At 39.3% G+C, this 15,893-nt stretch overlaps 1 protein-coding gene across 1 annotated transcript in view; it reads left to right on the top strand.

The window, feature by feature from the left end:
• Window positions 1–3,260: 3,260 nt before the first annotated feature.
• LOC132822955 (peroxidasin-like) overlaps window positions 3,261–15,893 on the top strand; it is a 192,290-nt gene continuing 179,657 nt past the window's right edge. The window contains exon 1 of the mRNA XM_060836399.1: window positions 3,261–3,515. Coding sequence (XP_060692382.1) covers window positions 3,355–3,515 — 161 coding nt within the window. The 5' untranslated portion in view covers window positions 3,261–3,354. The remainder of the gene's footprint in view (window positions 3,516–15,893) is intronic.

Below are 15,893 nucleotides of genomic sequence, written 5' to 3'. Positions count from 1 at the left end.
TATCTGTTTAAATGTTGTAATTGTACCTTCATCTACCACTTCCTTGGGCAATTTGTTTTATATACACACCACCCTCTGTGTGAAAAAGTGCCTATCAGAACCCTTTTTAATCTTTGCCCTCTCACCTTAAACCTATGCCCTATAGGTTTGGATTGCACTATTTTGGGGAAAAGTCTTTAGCCATTCACCTAATCTATGCCCCTCATTATTTTACAAACCTCTATGAGGTCATCCTTCAGCCTCTCTTTTTCACTCAAACCCTTCAGTCTCAGTAACATCTTTGTAAATCTTTTTTGCACCCTTTCCAGTTTAATAGCATTCTTCCCAATGTAGGGCAACCAGTATTCTAAGCAGTACTCCAAATGTAGACCTACCAATGCAGTAGCAGAAACATGACATCGCAGCTGCTATACTCAATGCTCTGACTGATGAAGCCAAGCATGCCAAATGCCTTCTTCACCACCCTGGAAGAAAGACAAGGCTGCAGATGCTAGAGAGCCAGAGTCGAAAAATGTGGCACGGGAACAGCACAGCATGTTAAGCAGTATCCAAATCTCCTGCTTCTCAGATGCTGCCTGATGTGCTGTGCTTTTCCAGCGCCACACATATTGACTCTTCTTCACCACCCTGTCCACCTGTGACACCACTTTCAAGGACCTATGTACCTGCACCCCAAGATCACTCTTTGGTAAGACTCCCTAGTGCCCTACCATTAACTGAGTCAGTCCTGTCCTGGTTTGTCTTATCAAAATGCAACACCTTGCACTTATCTAATTTAAACTCCAGCTGTAATTCCTCAGTGCCCTGATCAAGTTGATCAAAATCCTGTTGTATTCTTAGTGAAAATGCCATCTGTCAATTTGCCTCACTCCTGATATGCATTGAACAGCATGAAGTAGCTGCACTAACCAGCCACAATCTTGTCCCTTTTAACCATGTGTGGTAAGTGTTAATTAATACCAGACAAACTCTGGCAATAAAAAGTATTTTACAAGTGTTTTTTAAAATTCTTTTGTGGGATGTGGGTATGTGGCTGGCCAGCATTTATTGCTCATTCCTAGTTGCCCTTCAGAAAGTGGTAGTAAGCTACCTTCTTGGACTACTGCAGTCCACTTGCTGTGGCTTGACCTACAATGCCTTTAGGGAGGAAATTCCAGGATTTTGACCCAGTGACAGAGAAAGTATGGCAATATATTTTCAAGAGAAAGTGAGGTCTGCAGATGCTGGAGATCAGAGCTGAAAATGTGTTGCTGGAAAAGCGCAGCAGGTCAGGCAGCATCCAAGGAACAGGAAATTCGACGTTTCGGGCATGTGATGAAGGGCTGATGCCCGAAATGTCGAATTTCCTGTTCCTTGGATGCTGCCTGACCTTCTGCGCTTTTCCAGCAACACATTTTCAGCAATATATTTTCAAGTCAGGATGGTGAGCGACTTGAAGGGGAACTTGAAGGTGGTGATGTTTCCGTGTATATGCTGCTCTTATCCTAGATGAAAGTGGTCATGGGTTTGGAAAGTGCTGTCTGAGGATCTTTGGTGAATTTCTGCAGTGCGTTTTCAGGTTTTAATTATTAGGGATTTAAGTGTTAATGTTTTAACTTTGGTTCTCTTTCTGTATTTGATTTGATATTGAATTTATTTACTCCAGCTTACACTGGGATGGCACAGTGGCCAGCACTGCTGCCTCAAAGTGCCAAGGACCTGGGTTCGATTTCTGCCTCGGGCGACTGTCTGTGTAGAGTTTGCACATTCTCCCTGAGTCTGTGCAGGTTTCTTCCCACAATCCAAAGATGTGCAGGCCAGGTGAATTGGCTATGATAAATTGCCCATAGTGTTAGGGAATGGGTCTGGTTGGATTACTCTTTGGACTTATTAGACTGGCCTGTTTCTGTACAATAGGGAAATTGTATGGAAATTCCTTCTCTCATCACTTCCTTCTTTCTCCTTATGTTGTTTAATTCATATCTGATTCTTTAAGCAGGGATGGTACAGTGGCTCAGTAGTTAGCACCAAGGACCTGGGTTTGATTCCAGTCTTGGGCGACTGTGAGTTTGCACACTTTCCCTGTGTCTGCATGGGTTTCCTCCCACAATCCAAAGAATTGTAGGGTAGGTGAATTGACTATGCTAAAGTTCCAATAGTGTTCGGTGCATTTGTCAGAGAGAAATGGGTCTGGGTGGATTACTCTTCGGACTTGTTGGGCCGAAGGGCCTGTTTCAACACTGTAGGGAATCTAATTAACCGGTGCTTGTCCTGTTCATACCCAATTTCCCTTCACTGCAACATGATTACCTCATAAGTTCAGCGATTTGCCATTTAAATGATTTTTAAAAAGATAAATGTAAACTGGCAAGACAAATTAATTATTAGATATCTTATCTCAACAAATTAAACGGTGCAGTATTTCCTTTTTAAAAAAGAAATTTAACGGTTTTGTTTTGCAAGTTTTTACTACACTTTGCAGTGCTGTGTGACTTCACCCCTGAATGACCTGGCTCTAATTTTAAGATTGTACTTTGCACTAGAGGAAGTAGTTTCTTTCTAACTGTCCTACCAACTCCTTTAATAGCCTTAAACATTTCAATTAGATCATCCAGTAGGTCACTTCTTTCGCTGTCTTGTCAAACATTTTTCATTTAACCAACACGCAAAAATCAGATTTCTCTTTACTGTATATGGTTTGAGAAATACAGGACAAAAAAATGATCCGAGGTATGTGACGTCTTAACATCATGACTCTGATGTGCAAAACATGTATCCTCATATTACTCCTAAAACCTGTAACGAATACACTGAAATTTTGATTTTTACAGATGCACATTTTCATTTTATTCAGTTCAGTGGGCCGTAGAGTCTGGAAAATTAAATATTAAAAATAAGCTAGTGAGAATTTTTTAAAAGATAGAATCTTTGTAGCCACTAGGCGGCTCCTTTACGTAAATTGAGATTGGGTTGTAATTTACAAACACGAAGTTGTTGAAATCGAGCAAATTGAGAGAAAAGAATACATTTTGACACACGGAGAAATGCATTTATCTCAGATTCTGAATGTTAGACTTTGCAAAATGTTCTGAATCCTAACATTTGAAAGGAAAGAATAATCATGAATAGTGAATAATTGGCATAGCTTGTATATTTACATTAGTTATCTATAGTATTATTTCATATGCATAAAATAACAATCGTGTAGTGATTCTTATAAACAGGATTGTGTGAGTGGCTTATTGAAATGACCGATTGAAATTGACTGGTTTGATAGAGTACACGTGCCTCCTGCAAGCTCCTGCCTCGAAGTTTAATTGGACTTGAATCTGATCACTGGCGTTCGGATGAAAGTACACTCGGCACCGCTTCATCATGTTGCCGAAATGTTTCTCTTTTTTAGTCACCGTTCTTTTGTTTTTTGCACCTCTCTGTTCGTCTTGCCCGAGTCGCTGCCTTTGCTTTCGGACCACGGTGCGGTGCATGCATTTAATGCTAGAAAACGTCCCCGAAGTTTCTACACAGACAACTATTTTGTAAGTAGCCTGCTGTGCTCCGTAAGCCATTTGATTTCGGATCAGCGGCAGATCCAGGATTTTGTGGATCAACTAAGAGATATATCTTTAGAAAGAGCATGAATGTAGAGTATTTATTGCCTCTCAGTTTGGATTCGTCTACTTCTACGAGTTAACAAAACTTGACCGTGGGACGACTCGCACTTATCGTAGTTTGCGAAGAGGAGACGTGTTTCCCTTTTGACGAACAAAAATGCAATAAGCCAAAAGAATTACTTACCAAATGGAGTACTTTACCTTAATACTGTCTGTATTCAAGTACGGAGTACTGCATATAGCTTAGCGTCCAGAAGGTTAAAAGGATGGTTAACCATGAATAGTATTGAGAGCATTTAATTTCTGGAAAATTTGTTTCGAATCCTTTTCTCCAAACGAGGATTGCCAGATATCTTTGATCAAAGTTTCCCTTCCATTGATTTGAGGTTTACTGGACATGTACTGTTCCCTCCCCCTCTATGGGTTGAGGGGTGTATCTTTGTGTTGGGAAATTGCTGCAATCACTGGTCAGTTAACATGCCCAGAACCTTAATTACAAGAGAAGGTTAATGGCTGAATAAGGAACAATGGTACATATTTATGTTTCTTAGCTACAGATTGTACGTTTCTGGGGTTCATATATGATTTGTGTCATGAAGTGTGCTCCTAAAAGATCGCAATAAGAAAATACATTTTCATTAATTTTAAACATTTATTTTCAGATCATCATCAATAATAAGTGGTTAAGACTAGAAATGTCTCTTGATTCTTGCTTGTGTTTAACACCCAATCAGCTTTGTTTCTTTGGCTAGCAGGAACCACAAGTTAGCTTCATTTAACAAAATATGATACTAGCCAGTGAATAACATGTTATTGTTTGCCTTCTGTTTGAAATTGTATGTGATATACCATGTACTCAGTTTTCCAATTAACTCATGGGGAATTCAAGTTTAAAATATCTAATTTCATATTTGTTTTTGAGAGAAAGTTATCGAAAGATAAATAAATTATACCAGTAGATGTTAGGTTATCATACTTAACATTATTACATCTGCCTGAAAGCAGTAACAAAAATTGACTGTCCCTGTAGTACTCTTTGACTTTGATCCTGTACTTGTGATGACAATTTAATGTGGTACTGAAGTCCTTGGTGAGTGCCTTACTACAGTGAAATCCATATTGGATAAGAGCAAACTGCAAAAACACTCAAGAGCGAGGACTTGGATGTATTCCAGCATCTTTGATATCCAAATCAGATCAAAGGGAGGTTAAAAAAGAAACATCACAATTAATTAGAGCCCTAGTTTAAAAAAAATTCAGACATGACTTTTCAAAATCTGATAAACTGCATGTATTACCAAGGCAAAGCAAAACATCAGAGGTCTGATCACAGGATATGACCTGGGGCAAGCATTGGAAAGCTTTTATTTGGAAATAGAACTGACTAAGTATAGGCAACTTGCAATTGTTATTCATTAATTTCTTCACAATGCTTCAAATACTTCATGAATGATCTATAATGACAGCAGAAAATCTTACTGAGCTTTCAATATTGATATTGAGAATATTGATATAACTACATATTTATTTTAATGGTATGGAAGTAGAGCTAGCTAAAATGAACTAAGATCTATAGAGATGTAGTGGTAAACATTTAGGAGATATTTCAGAATATGAAGAACATAACGTTTCACTGAATGAAAAGTTTTATGGTATTTGACTAAAAAGGTTGGGAAGTGGATTGAAGGGGGACTTGCAGGTCTCAGATTCCCTTGCATTTGCACCCCTTCTAGATGAAGTCGTCATGGGTTTAGAAAGTGTTGTCTAAGGCATCTTGGTGAATTTCTGCAGTTCATCTTGTAGATAGTTGCACTGCTGCAACTGAGCATTGGTGATGAAGGGAGTGAATATTTATAGATGTGGTGCCAATCAAGAAGGCTGCTTTGATTGGATGGCGTCTAGCTTCTTGTGTGTCTTTGGAGTTGTACTCATCCAGGTAAGTAGGGAATATCCCATTGCACTCCTGACTTGTACCTTGCAGAGGTTTACAGGATTTGGGGAATCAGAAGATGAGTTATTTGCTTTAAATTTCCCAGCCTCTGACTTGCTCTTGTAGTCACAGTACTTATATGACTAAAATAAAAGCAAATTACTGCAGAAGCTGGAATCTGAAATCAAAAGAGAAGGAGAAAATGCGGGAAAATCTCAGCAGGTCTGGCAACATCTATAAGGAGAGAAAAGAGCTGACGTTTCGAGTCTAACTGACACTTTGTCAAAGCTTTACAACAGGTTGGTTAGACTCGAAACGGCAGCTCTTTTCTCTCCTTACAGATACTGTCAGACCTGCTGAGATTTTCCAGCATTTTCTCTTTTGGGTACTTATGACTAGTCCAGTTGGGTTTCTTGCCCAGTGAAGGATGTCGTTTCATTTTTGAGCTCTGAGCGGTGGTAGAGTCTGGAAGTATATTTACATGTTGAAATGAGCTTAAAATGAATAGTTCAAAGCTTTAGAAAAATATATGGTGGAAGATCGAAGAAGAGTTGGGCTGTTGCCTGGCACCAAGGTTCCCTAAAACACAGGGACAACAACAGTTTTCCATTTAGATAGTGTGAACCATTGAGAAGGTCAGCAAGTGTGCAGATTTCTTTCTTGCAGGTCATTCAGGAAGAGAAATGCATTTAAGTGCAGCAATGAAGTTTAGCAGTCTCCTGAAGAAATCAGTAGAAAAACACCATCCTGATTGTTTAATGTTGGTAAGAGAGAGTTCCAGAAATAAGATTGTGGAAAAGGAGTTGAAGGAATTCGTAATGAGAGATAAGTCAGCTGTGTTTGCAATTTGTTTTAAGGGTTTGATGAAGAGACATTAAATAAAATAGAGCAAGTGAATGAAGAATCTTGCAGGAAAGAAGGCAAGCAGAGCCATGCAAACTGAACCAGGGACTTTAAAATGTAAACAAGGTAGCCATTTCAATGTGGTTTTAATATCTGGAAGGTAGTTGAGAATAAAAGGATTGAACCTTTATTTCTGATATTTGTAAGAAGACAGTTTCAACAATTTCTTGTACAATATAAAATAGTCTCTTTTTTTGTTTGTATGTGATAACGTTGATTTTGTTTGTTATAAATACATTGACAGCCTTTTATGAACATGATTCTGGTTAATGCAAGATGGAGGACGGGAAAACTTTCTGGCTGTAAGAGCTGGTTTTTTTTAGGCATTGAAGGTGATTTTCTCGAATTCCAGGAGCAGCAATTACTGTTTTATATGCTGTTGCATGGTTTTGGAATTTTGGAAAAAAATAAGTCAAAACAGCAGCAGTTTTAAAAGGGAGAAGAGCAGACAAAGGAAGCACGTGGTGAGGACAGTGCAGGAGAGAGAGAGAGAGAGAGAACCTGCACAGTTACCGCCTTGATGTTTGAATTCGTGTATCGCTGGACATCGGAGTGCATCTGGGAAAATTAACAAACAGTGAAATTCACAACTAATCTTGGAGGAACTGTTGGGCGAAGTTCACAGCACAGAATCAGTATAAGTTAATTGTTGTTTTAAGTCTGTCCAAGGGAAAGGCTGCGGTAGTGAGTATAGTGTATTCTTTCTTGATTATGTTTTTGGAGATAAGTCTCTTTGTTAAACTTAAATTAATAGCTATGGCTTATATTTTAACCTGGGGCAGTGTTTGTAGAGGAATAAGACTATGTTATTTTCTGGGTCTATAGATTGTGAAGGAGCAAAAATGGCCTTTTGCAGTGATATGTACTTCTTGTCAGATGTGGGAGTTTAAAGAGAGTTTAAGGGTTACTGCGGATTATATCTGCCATAAATGCTGTTGGATGCAATTCATTTCAGATCGATTGGAGAGACAGAAGCGATTAGGAATTTGCAACAGTATGTGATGGATGGCAGTTATAGGAAGGGGGGAAAGTCTCAGATACAGTCACATAGATGGGTTAACTCCAGGAAGGGTAAGAGAGGTAGGTAGCTAGTTCAGGAATCTTTTGTGGATATACCCACCTCAAACAGGTATGCTGTTTTGGAAAATGTAGGGGGTGATGGATTCTCAGCGGAACGTAACATAGACAGCTAAGTTTCTGGTATTGAGACTGGCTCTAATGCAACGAGGAGTACATCGGCTTCCAAGAGTTAATTGTGCTATAGGATTCTGTAGTCAGACGTACAGACAGATGTTTCTGTGGCTAGCAGAGAAAAAGCAGAATGGTGTGTTGTTTCCCTGGTGCCAGGAACAAGGATGTCTCAGAGGGCCCTAACAGGGAAGGCAGATGAACTCAGGGCATGGTTAGGAACATGGGACTGGGATATCATAGCAATTACAGAAACATGGCTCAGGGATGGGCAGGACTGGCAGCTTAATGTTCCAGGATACAAATGCTGCAGGAAGGATAGAAAGGGAGGCAAGAGAGGAGGGGGAGCAGCATTTTTAATAAGGGATAGCATTACAGCTGTGCTGAGGGAGGATATTCCCAGAAGTACATCCAAGGAATTTATTTGGGTGGAACTGAGAAATAAGAAAGGGATGATCACCTTATTGGGATTGTATTATAGACCCCCCCCCCCCCTCAATAGTCAGCGGGAAATTGAGAAACAAACTTGTAAGGAGATCTCAGCTATCTGTAAGAATAATAGGGTATTTATGGGAGGGGATTTTAACTTTCCTGTATCGACTGCTACTGCCGTAGTGTTAAAGGTTTAGATGGAGAGGAATTTCTTAAGGTGGGTAAGTTGTTGGAGGGAATCCTGAGGGACAGGATGTACATGTATTTGGAAAGGCAAGGACTGATTAGGGATAGTCAACATGGCTTTGTGCGTGGGAAATCATGTCTCACAATCTTGATTGAGGTTTTTGAAGAAGTAACAAAGAGGATTGATGAGGGCAGAGCAGTAGATGTGATCTATACGAACTTCAGTAAGGTGTTCGACAAGGTTCCCCATGGGAGACTGATTAGCAAGGTTAGATCTCATAGAATACAGGGAGAACTAGCCATTTGGATACAGAACTGGCTCAAAAGTAGAAGACAGCGGGTGGTGGAGGGTTGTTTTTCAGGCTGGAGGCCTGTGACCAGTGGAGTGCCACAAGGATCGGTGCTGGGCCCTCTACTTTTTGTCATTTACATGAATGATTTGGATGCGAGCATAAGAGGTACAGTTAGTAAGTTTGCAGATGACACCAAAATTGTTGTGCTTGTTTTCAAATCTCCCCATGGCCTGTAACCTGCCTCCTTATCTCTGTAATTTCCTATAGCCTTTAAATCTCCAAGATATGTGTCCTTCTAATTCTGGCCTCTTGAGCAATTTTGACTTTACAATTGGTGGTCATTCCTTCAATTATCAAAACCATAACCTCTGGAATTAATTCTCTCTCACTTTCCATTTCTTTACTATTTTTTCATCCTCCCCCAAAACCTTTTTGACCTATTATTTCTGTGGCATACCTTGATTCTTTATACGCTATCAGTGATATCTAAATATAAATTGTTGAAAGGTTTCATTTTGTTTGGCGAACTTACAAATTCGGATAATTCCATCCAAAACCTAATATAAGGTCTGGGTTTGAGCTCTGATATCCTGATAAAATAAGATGCTATAACATCTTTGTCACTTCATAGAAATTCATATTCCATAGTATGCACTGATGCTGTGATACTTTGAATATTAGGAAACCTTGTTTAGCATATATCTCAGTGGATTTGCAATTTGCTGCATTCTCTATGCAGTAATAATTTTGTGGTGATGGGATTTCACAAGGTTTTTTTTCAAACTCAAATTACCATGTCGAATATTAAACAATACGATTGTCATTTGTGCTTGCAGGGTGGCGTGCTTGTACACCATGGGAAAAACATGGATGAACAGTGACACAGGGCCCAATTCTTTGCCGACAGTCATTCTGTAGTTCTATTCTAGGGCAATGTCTTGGCCACTGAGTTGGCCTCCCTGATTTAACATTTAAGTAACGTTTGGCAATTGATTTGTCAGTTGTTATCTATCTTGAGGCAATATCTCCAAGGCATGGCTCAATGGTTAACATTGCTGCCTCACAGTGCCAGGGACCTGTGCTCAATCCCACCCTTGGGTGACTGTCTCTTTTTTTGTTTTGCTATGCCTGACAAAGTTCTCCTGAATGTGTAATAAGAATTCTGTACCTCTCTACCTTGCAGATTTCTTCTCTTCTGGTTAATATTAAGGTGGTAGTTGAAATCCCCTTGCATTACCCCTTTTGTTTCTGTACTTCTTAGCAATTCATCTAAACATTTGTTCTTCCATCTCCCTCAATCAGCGTCACAATCACCATTTTGGTTTTTGTTTCTGAGTCCAATGTTTAGGACCTCTATGCGTTGAGCATTCAAATGTATTGTTCCTCCTTGCAACTGTGATCTTTTTACTCAACCATTATTGTGATTTTTTTTCTATAAGCCCCTCTTAATCCTGTCTGAAAATCCTGTAACCAGGAAGGTTGAGCAGCCATTGTCTTTTCAGCCACATGTTTTGGAAATAGTAATGTTTCAGTAGGATATGCTTCCAAATGTCATGAACTTATCAAGCTTATTCATGAGACTCCTTGTATTGAAGTAGATGCTGCTAACCATTGTAAAACTGACTTGGTTTTGTTTTGGTCCAGTTATACTGTAAAGCATCTTGGCATGTCTGATTCCAGTAAAGGTGCTGCGTGAGTACAAGTTACTATCTGTCTACATCAGAGTGTTGAGGAGACTAGATATTAACTCACTACCAGAAGATTTAAAAGGTTCATCAAATCAATATTGCAGATGGATCACACGAGAGAGAAATAACAAACGTTAAGGAAAAGCTGTATTTCTAAAAAAATCATTATTTTTGTCAGGGTCAGTTTCGGTGAATTATTAATTACTTAATAGGTCAGGGGGCAGTCTAACTTTGATCTTGCTATACAAGTCAATATTGAGACTTTGCCACCAAAATATGTAAAGTAACATTTGCAGCTCATTGAAGTTTTTTGTGTTGATTCTGGGCAAGGTGAAATCTCCGTGCAGGTGATTGTTAATCTTCTTAAAAAGAAAATGAATGATCAAACTACCCCCAATTTACCCTTGCATTTTTGTCTGCAAACTAGTACGAAATTGGAATCATTAAGTAGAGATTGTTAGTTTAAGATTTGAGTTTTGAGAGGTGTTAAGAAATAATACAATGAAATATACTCTCTTTGGCTTGCGTTTTACTCAGCTTAGGAATGTTTGGTCCAATGGGAAGGACGTTGGGAACATGAAGGGTCCAGAAAAAATTTACACGTACATTGCCAGGGTTGGAGGATTTGAGCTAGAGGAAGAGGCTGAATAGGTTGGGGCTGTTTTCCCTGGAGCATCGGAGGCTGAGGGGTGATCTTATAGAGGTTATAAAATCATGAGAGGCATGGATAGGATAAGTAGACAAGGTTTGTGGATGGGGAATTAGTCAAGCAGGTTAGAGTTGAATTTCTTTAATGTTGCTGGAGTTTCACTCATCCAGTCAAGTGGTAAATCTTCCAATATGCTACTGACTTGTAGATAGTGGAAAGCCTTTGGTGATTCAGAAAGTGAGTTTCTAGGCTCAGAATTCTCAGCCTCTGACCTGCTCCTATAGCCAATATTGATCCTTGGAATTTTGTTAGTTTGTGATTCAATGATAGTAATGCCACTAAATGTCAAGGTGTTATAGTTAAGTTCTCCCTTGTTGGACATGGTAATTGCCTTACCCTTTTATGTGGTATGAATGTTTGTCATTTATCAAACAAAGCAATGATGTTGTCCAAATTGTGCTGTGTGTGGCATAAACTGCTCATTGAGGAGTTGTGACTGGAACTGAACATTGTCATCAGTGAACATCAGTCAAACGACTGGTATCCAACAACTACAACAATCTTTGTGCATAGCATTGTTCCAACTAATGGAGAGATTTCCCCCGATTTATCTTGATCTGTTTTATGGATTTTACTAGGGTTCCTTGTTGCCATGTTCTATCAAATGTCACGTTTTGATGTCAGACTGTTACTCTCCTCTCACCTCAGGAATTCAGTTGTTTTGTCCAAACTTGAACCAAGATGACACAATCCAGAACAGAGTGGTTCGCTTTGTACTCCATTTGCCAGATCTTCAGAGTAGACTGGGGCAGTAATTGTCCAGAATGAATTTGTCCTAGTGTTTGGAAAAGTAAAGGAAGATAGTTCTGGAACACCAATAGGTCAGCATTACAGCTTAGATGCTTCCAGGGGTTTATAAACTTTGTTATAAAGAGCGCACTCAGTCATTGTTTGGTTATCATATGGAGTGAACTGAATTCGGTGCAAACATTAGCTTTCAATGTTGAGGCTAATATTCTCTATTTGCACAAAAGTCACAAACAGTTAGTATTCCCTTTTAGATGTACATATCCGCAGGTCCACAGTGGTTATGGGACAATTTGGCACTGCACAATGTACAGAAACCAAAGGGAACTTTGTGAAACTCTGGAAGAAACTGAAATGAATTATCCAGTTCACTCTTCTGGCTGAAGGTGGTTGCCAATATACCTGCTTTGTCTTTTGCTTTTACAGACTGGTCTCTGCCACCATGGAAGGTGCCGTTGCTCGTGGAACCTCTTCTTGCCATCAGTCGTTTAATTGCCTAACACCATTCTGTTTCTGTTATTTATAATGTCCAGTATCCCAAATTGTTACCTAACGAGGTTGGCATGTTATTTTTACGTCTGTCTGGTGTAGTTCCTATAATGCTCTTCTGCACTTGTCATTGATGGTAGGTGTGGAGTGAGGGGGCCTTTTTGGACAGGAGGTTACAGGTTGTGATTACAGACAGTTCTGCTGCTTTCCAATACCGCTTCGTTCATGCCACGATTTGAGCTGTTGAATTGATTCTGAATCTATCCCATTTGGTGTAGTATTATGTCATAGATTGTCAGTGCAAAGGCGATTTGATTTTTAAGTATCATCTGAAATTAGGGTTACTCCTGTTAATCCTGTGATGGACAGATGCATCTGCAGGGGGTATTTCTGACAGGATGAGGTCAAATAGGTTTTTCCCTCATCTTTTCTCTCACTACTGGCCACAACTTGAATTTGTCTTTCAGGATTCAGCTGCTAAGAGACTTGTATTAATGCATGTTGAAGTCTCCCATCATGAATATATTCAGTGCCTTTGCTTACTTCTATGCTTACTCCAAGTTTGCTTCAACATGGTAAAGGTACTGGCTCAGCAGTTGTGATCAAACACCTAGGTGGTATTTCGCAGGATAATTCCTTGTAATATTTAACCTCCTACCTTAGGCTTAATTGGGTCTCAAATCAAAAACTCCAAGAGTCACCATCTCCTACTATATCCCACTGACCTGTCTGGTGGGTCTATTCTTCCATCACTGGACGAATAAAGATGTTGGGTGAATGTGTTGTCGATGATCGACTGTATATCATCACTATTATTAAGCCAAGCTATTATTTGAATTTAAATTCCCAGCTTCTGTGGATGAGAGAGGGATTTGAACCTGTGATTCTGGAAAATTTGTCCAGGTTTATGTATCTAGTAATTAACTACCATACTACTATTTCTGAGTTTCAGGTGAGACCACATCAATCTAGTGTTTCTAAAAGATAGGGGGATAGATGAACAAAAGCTCATATTGACCATTATTATGTACTTCCACCTGCTTGAGATGGTGGACTTGCAGAGTCTAGTTCATACAATGCATTTTTGCTGATTGGCTGAGACACCCAGTCTGTGAAAAGCAGGTTCTGCCACAAGTGAAATGGTTATCGGGTAGTGAGGTGGCTTGGTGTTTTTGGAGTTGCTGCATGTTGCCAAGCTGCTGAAAGCATAGATTGTCATGGTGGTGCACACCAGCCCACAGGTCATGTCACAGTTTCCTTCTGCTGTTTCATGTCTCCAAGGTGTGAGAATAAATGGTTAGCAACTTTGTATCATGCAGGCACCCAGGGTTGAAGTGCAACCTTGGGCATCCTACTGGTAATTTGTCTCTGTCTACACCCCTACCTTAGCTATGTGACCGTTTTCCATTGTGTGAACATGCCTGAGCTAGTGAAGTCACCTGTAGTGTCAACCTTTCCATCAGTGACAACACAATTGGAAACTTTGCCTATGAGAAAACGGACACATTAATGGTTTTATCCCTTCATTAGTTGCCCAGAATCTATTTCACTGAAGGTAAGGATTTCCCATAGGATTGGAACCTGAATGTAATAGTGAGTAGCTCATTGAAATCAACAATGCAGTTTTGTCCCTGCAGGAGGCAACTGAATTTTGGGCTAGTCAGATATGCAAAAATAAATGATGGCTTAAGCAATGCACTGGTATTATTACATCTGATGTACTGTGTAAAGTCTTATAACAGACCTAACATTCTGAGGCATGAGGAGTGATGGGGGAGAAAAGAAAATACTGGAGAATGTGATAGTGAGCTTGTACCATCTGACCTATGAAAAGAGGTTGAGAAGTCTGATACTGGGAAGAGAAAGCCAGTTTAAATACTTTAGTCTCTTATGAATTTGCTAGTTAAATCCTAATGGTATGTTTTTTGTTAGAATGAAGGGGCAGCTGATCACATTTAGAGAATAAACAAGTTTAATGCTGGAGTTGTTGGTGTGAAATGGCTTGCCCTAAGAGGAAAGCCGAAAAGATTAAGGAAGAATTGAATAACAACTTGAATGAGGTTGGGATTTAGAGAGATTAGGGGAGAAAGTGAAGACTGCAGATGCTGGAGATCAGAGCTGAAAATGTGTTGCTGGAAAAGCGCAGCAGGTCAGGCAGCATCCAAAGAGCAGGAGAATCAACGTTTTGGGCATGAGTCCTTCTTCAGGAATTTAGAGAGATTAGGTTTGGGACCAGATGAAATGCACACTTATTTTTCTGTTCATTTAAAAGCCAAATTCTGGCGCTGAGCAAAATCTTAACATTAACATAGCAATATTTTGGTTTCTGTATGGACAGAACTGCAATGATGTTGCCACACTCGAGAAGATTAGTTATTTGGAAACATGAAGGAGGGATAATTTAGTACCGTACAGTATTTTTAATACAGGTGTAGAAATTAGAGAAACAAAATCAAAACTTTGGGATTAATGTGAGTGCAGTATGCAGAGTAAGGAAGAATTGTTGAGAGATATGGAAACAGTTTGAGATATTTGAGCAACCACCATGGCACCTTTTTTAATATATTAGAAATGGCAAAAGATGTTTTGCAGGGACATTATAAGGCAAACTATGATGTTGAAACATGTAAGAAGACATTGGGAAAGACCAAACAACTCAAAATAAAACTGAAGCAGCCAGAATTTTGATAGATATGGAAGGAAACCTAGCACCATTCACAAAATTAATGGAAAGCACGTGTTTCTGATATTCTGACTTCTGTGGAATGCTAGTTAGATAAGACATTAATGCCTAAGTATTCAACAACATTCATGTTTTATTTATTCATATCAGCCACATTCAGAACCATAATTTCTCTGATAATGTCTTGAATACAGTCCCCAGTTACCAAAGATTTATCCATTTACTAGTTATTGAGATAAAATTGCAAGTTCACACTTAGCTGTTCCTATGTAGTTTTTTACTGTATTTTAAAGGGGGCTGGACCGAGCTGGACTCAATTATTTACATAACATTTACATGCTTTGAAACTTGTAGCATTCAATAAGATTGTCTGGAGCATTAACTGCAGATTGTAAGGAAGAATAAAATAGAAATTGTACCAAATGAGAATACTGGAGAAACTCAGCAGATCCAGTAACACCTTTGGAGAGGGAAACTTGTTTCAAGTGCAATATGATTTTTCTTCAGAACTCTTCTGAAGTAGAAGTGCCTTTTGATACTAACAGGGAAGAGATGGAAAGATTTTCTTTTGAAAATTGAACAAAAGTAGCACTGAAAATAGTGGAAATTTGAAACAAAAATAAGATGCTTAAAAGCTCTTCAATGGATCGGGTAGCATTCACAATGAAGAAATCTGTGTTGCTTCAGACATACCTCTTACTTCATGTTGGAAGGTACAATAGGAAACAAACTTCTAAGGATGGGCAGAGCAAAGGTTAGTGGGCAAGGAGTGTGTGAGGTGTGAAGATGATGCAATTAATGTCAAGGCCAAATGGCTATAAAGTAGAAAGCTGGTACTGTGCATCAAACTTGTACTGAGATTTACTGGAGAATTGTAAAAGATCAAGGACAAACTCAGAATGGAAGTGTGATGGAGAGTTGAAGTGACAAAAGACTGCAACCAGAGGTATGGGCAAAGCCTGAACAAAGATGTGCATCAAAGATATCACTTAGTCTCTACCTAGTCTCCTCTGCATTGGGCAGCCGGACTGTGAGCAACAAACACAAAGAAGTGT

Source organism: Hemiscyllium ocellatum, chromosome 15, assembly GCF_020745735.1.
Source record: "Hemiscyllium ocellatum isolate sHemOce1 chromosome 15, sHemOce1.pat.X.cur, whole genome shotgun sequence".
Classification (NCBI taxonomy): Eukaryota; Metazoa; Chordata; class Chondrichthyes; order Orectolobiformes; family Hemiscylliidae; genus Hemiscyllium; species Hemiscyllium ocellatum.
This window is presented reverse-complemented; position numbering and strand designations above follow the sequence as displayed.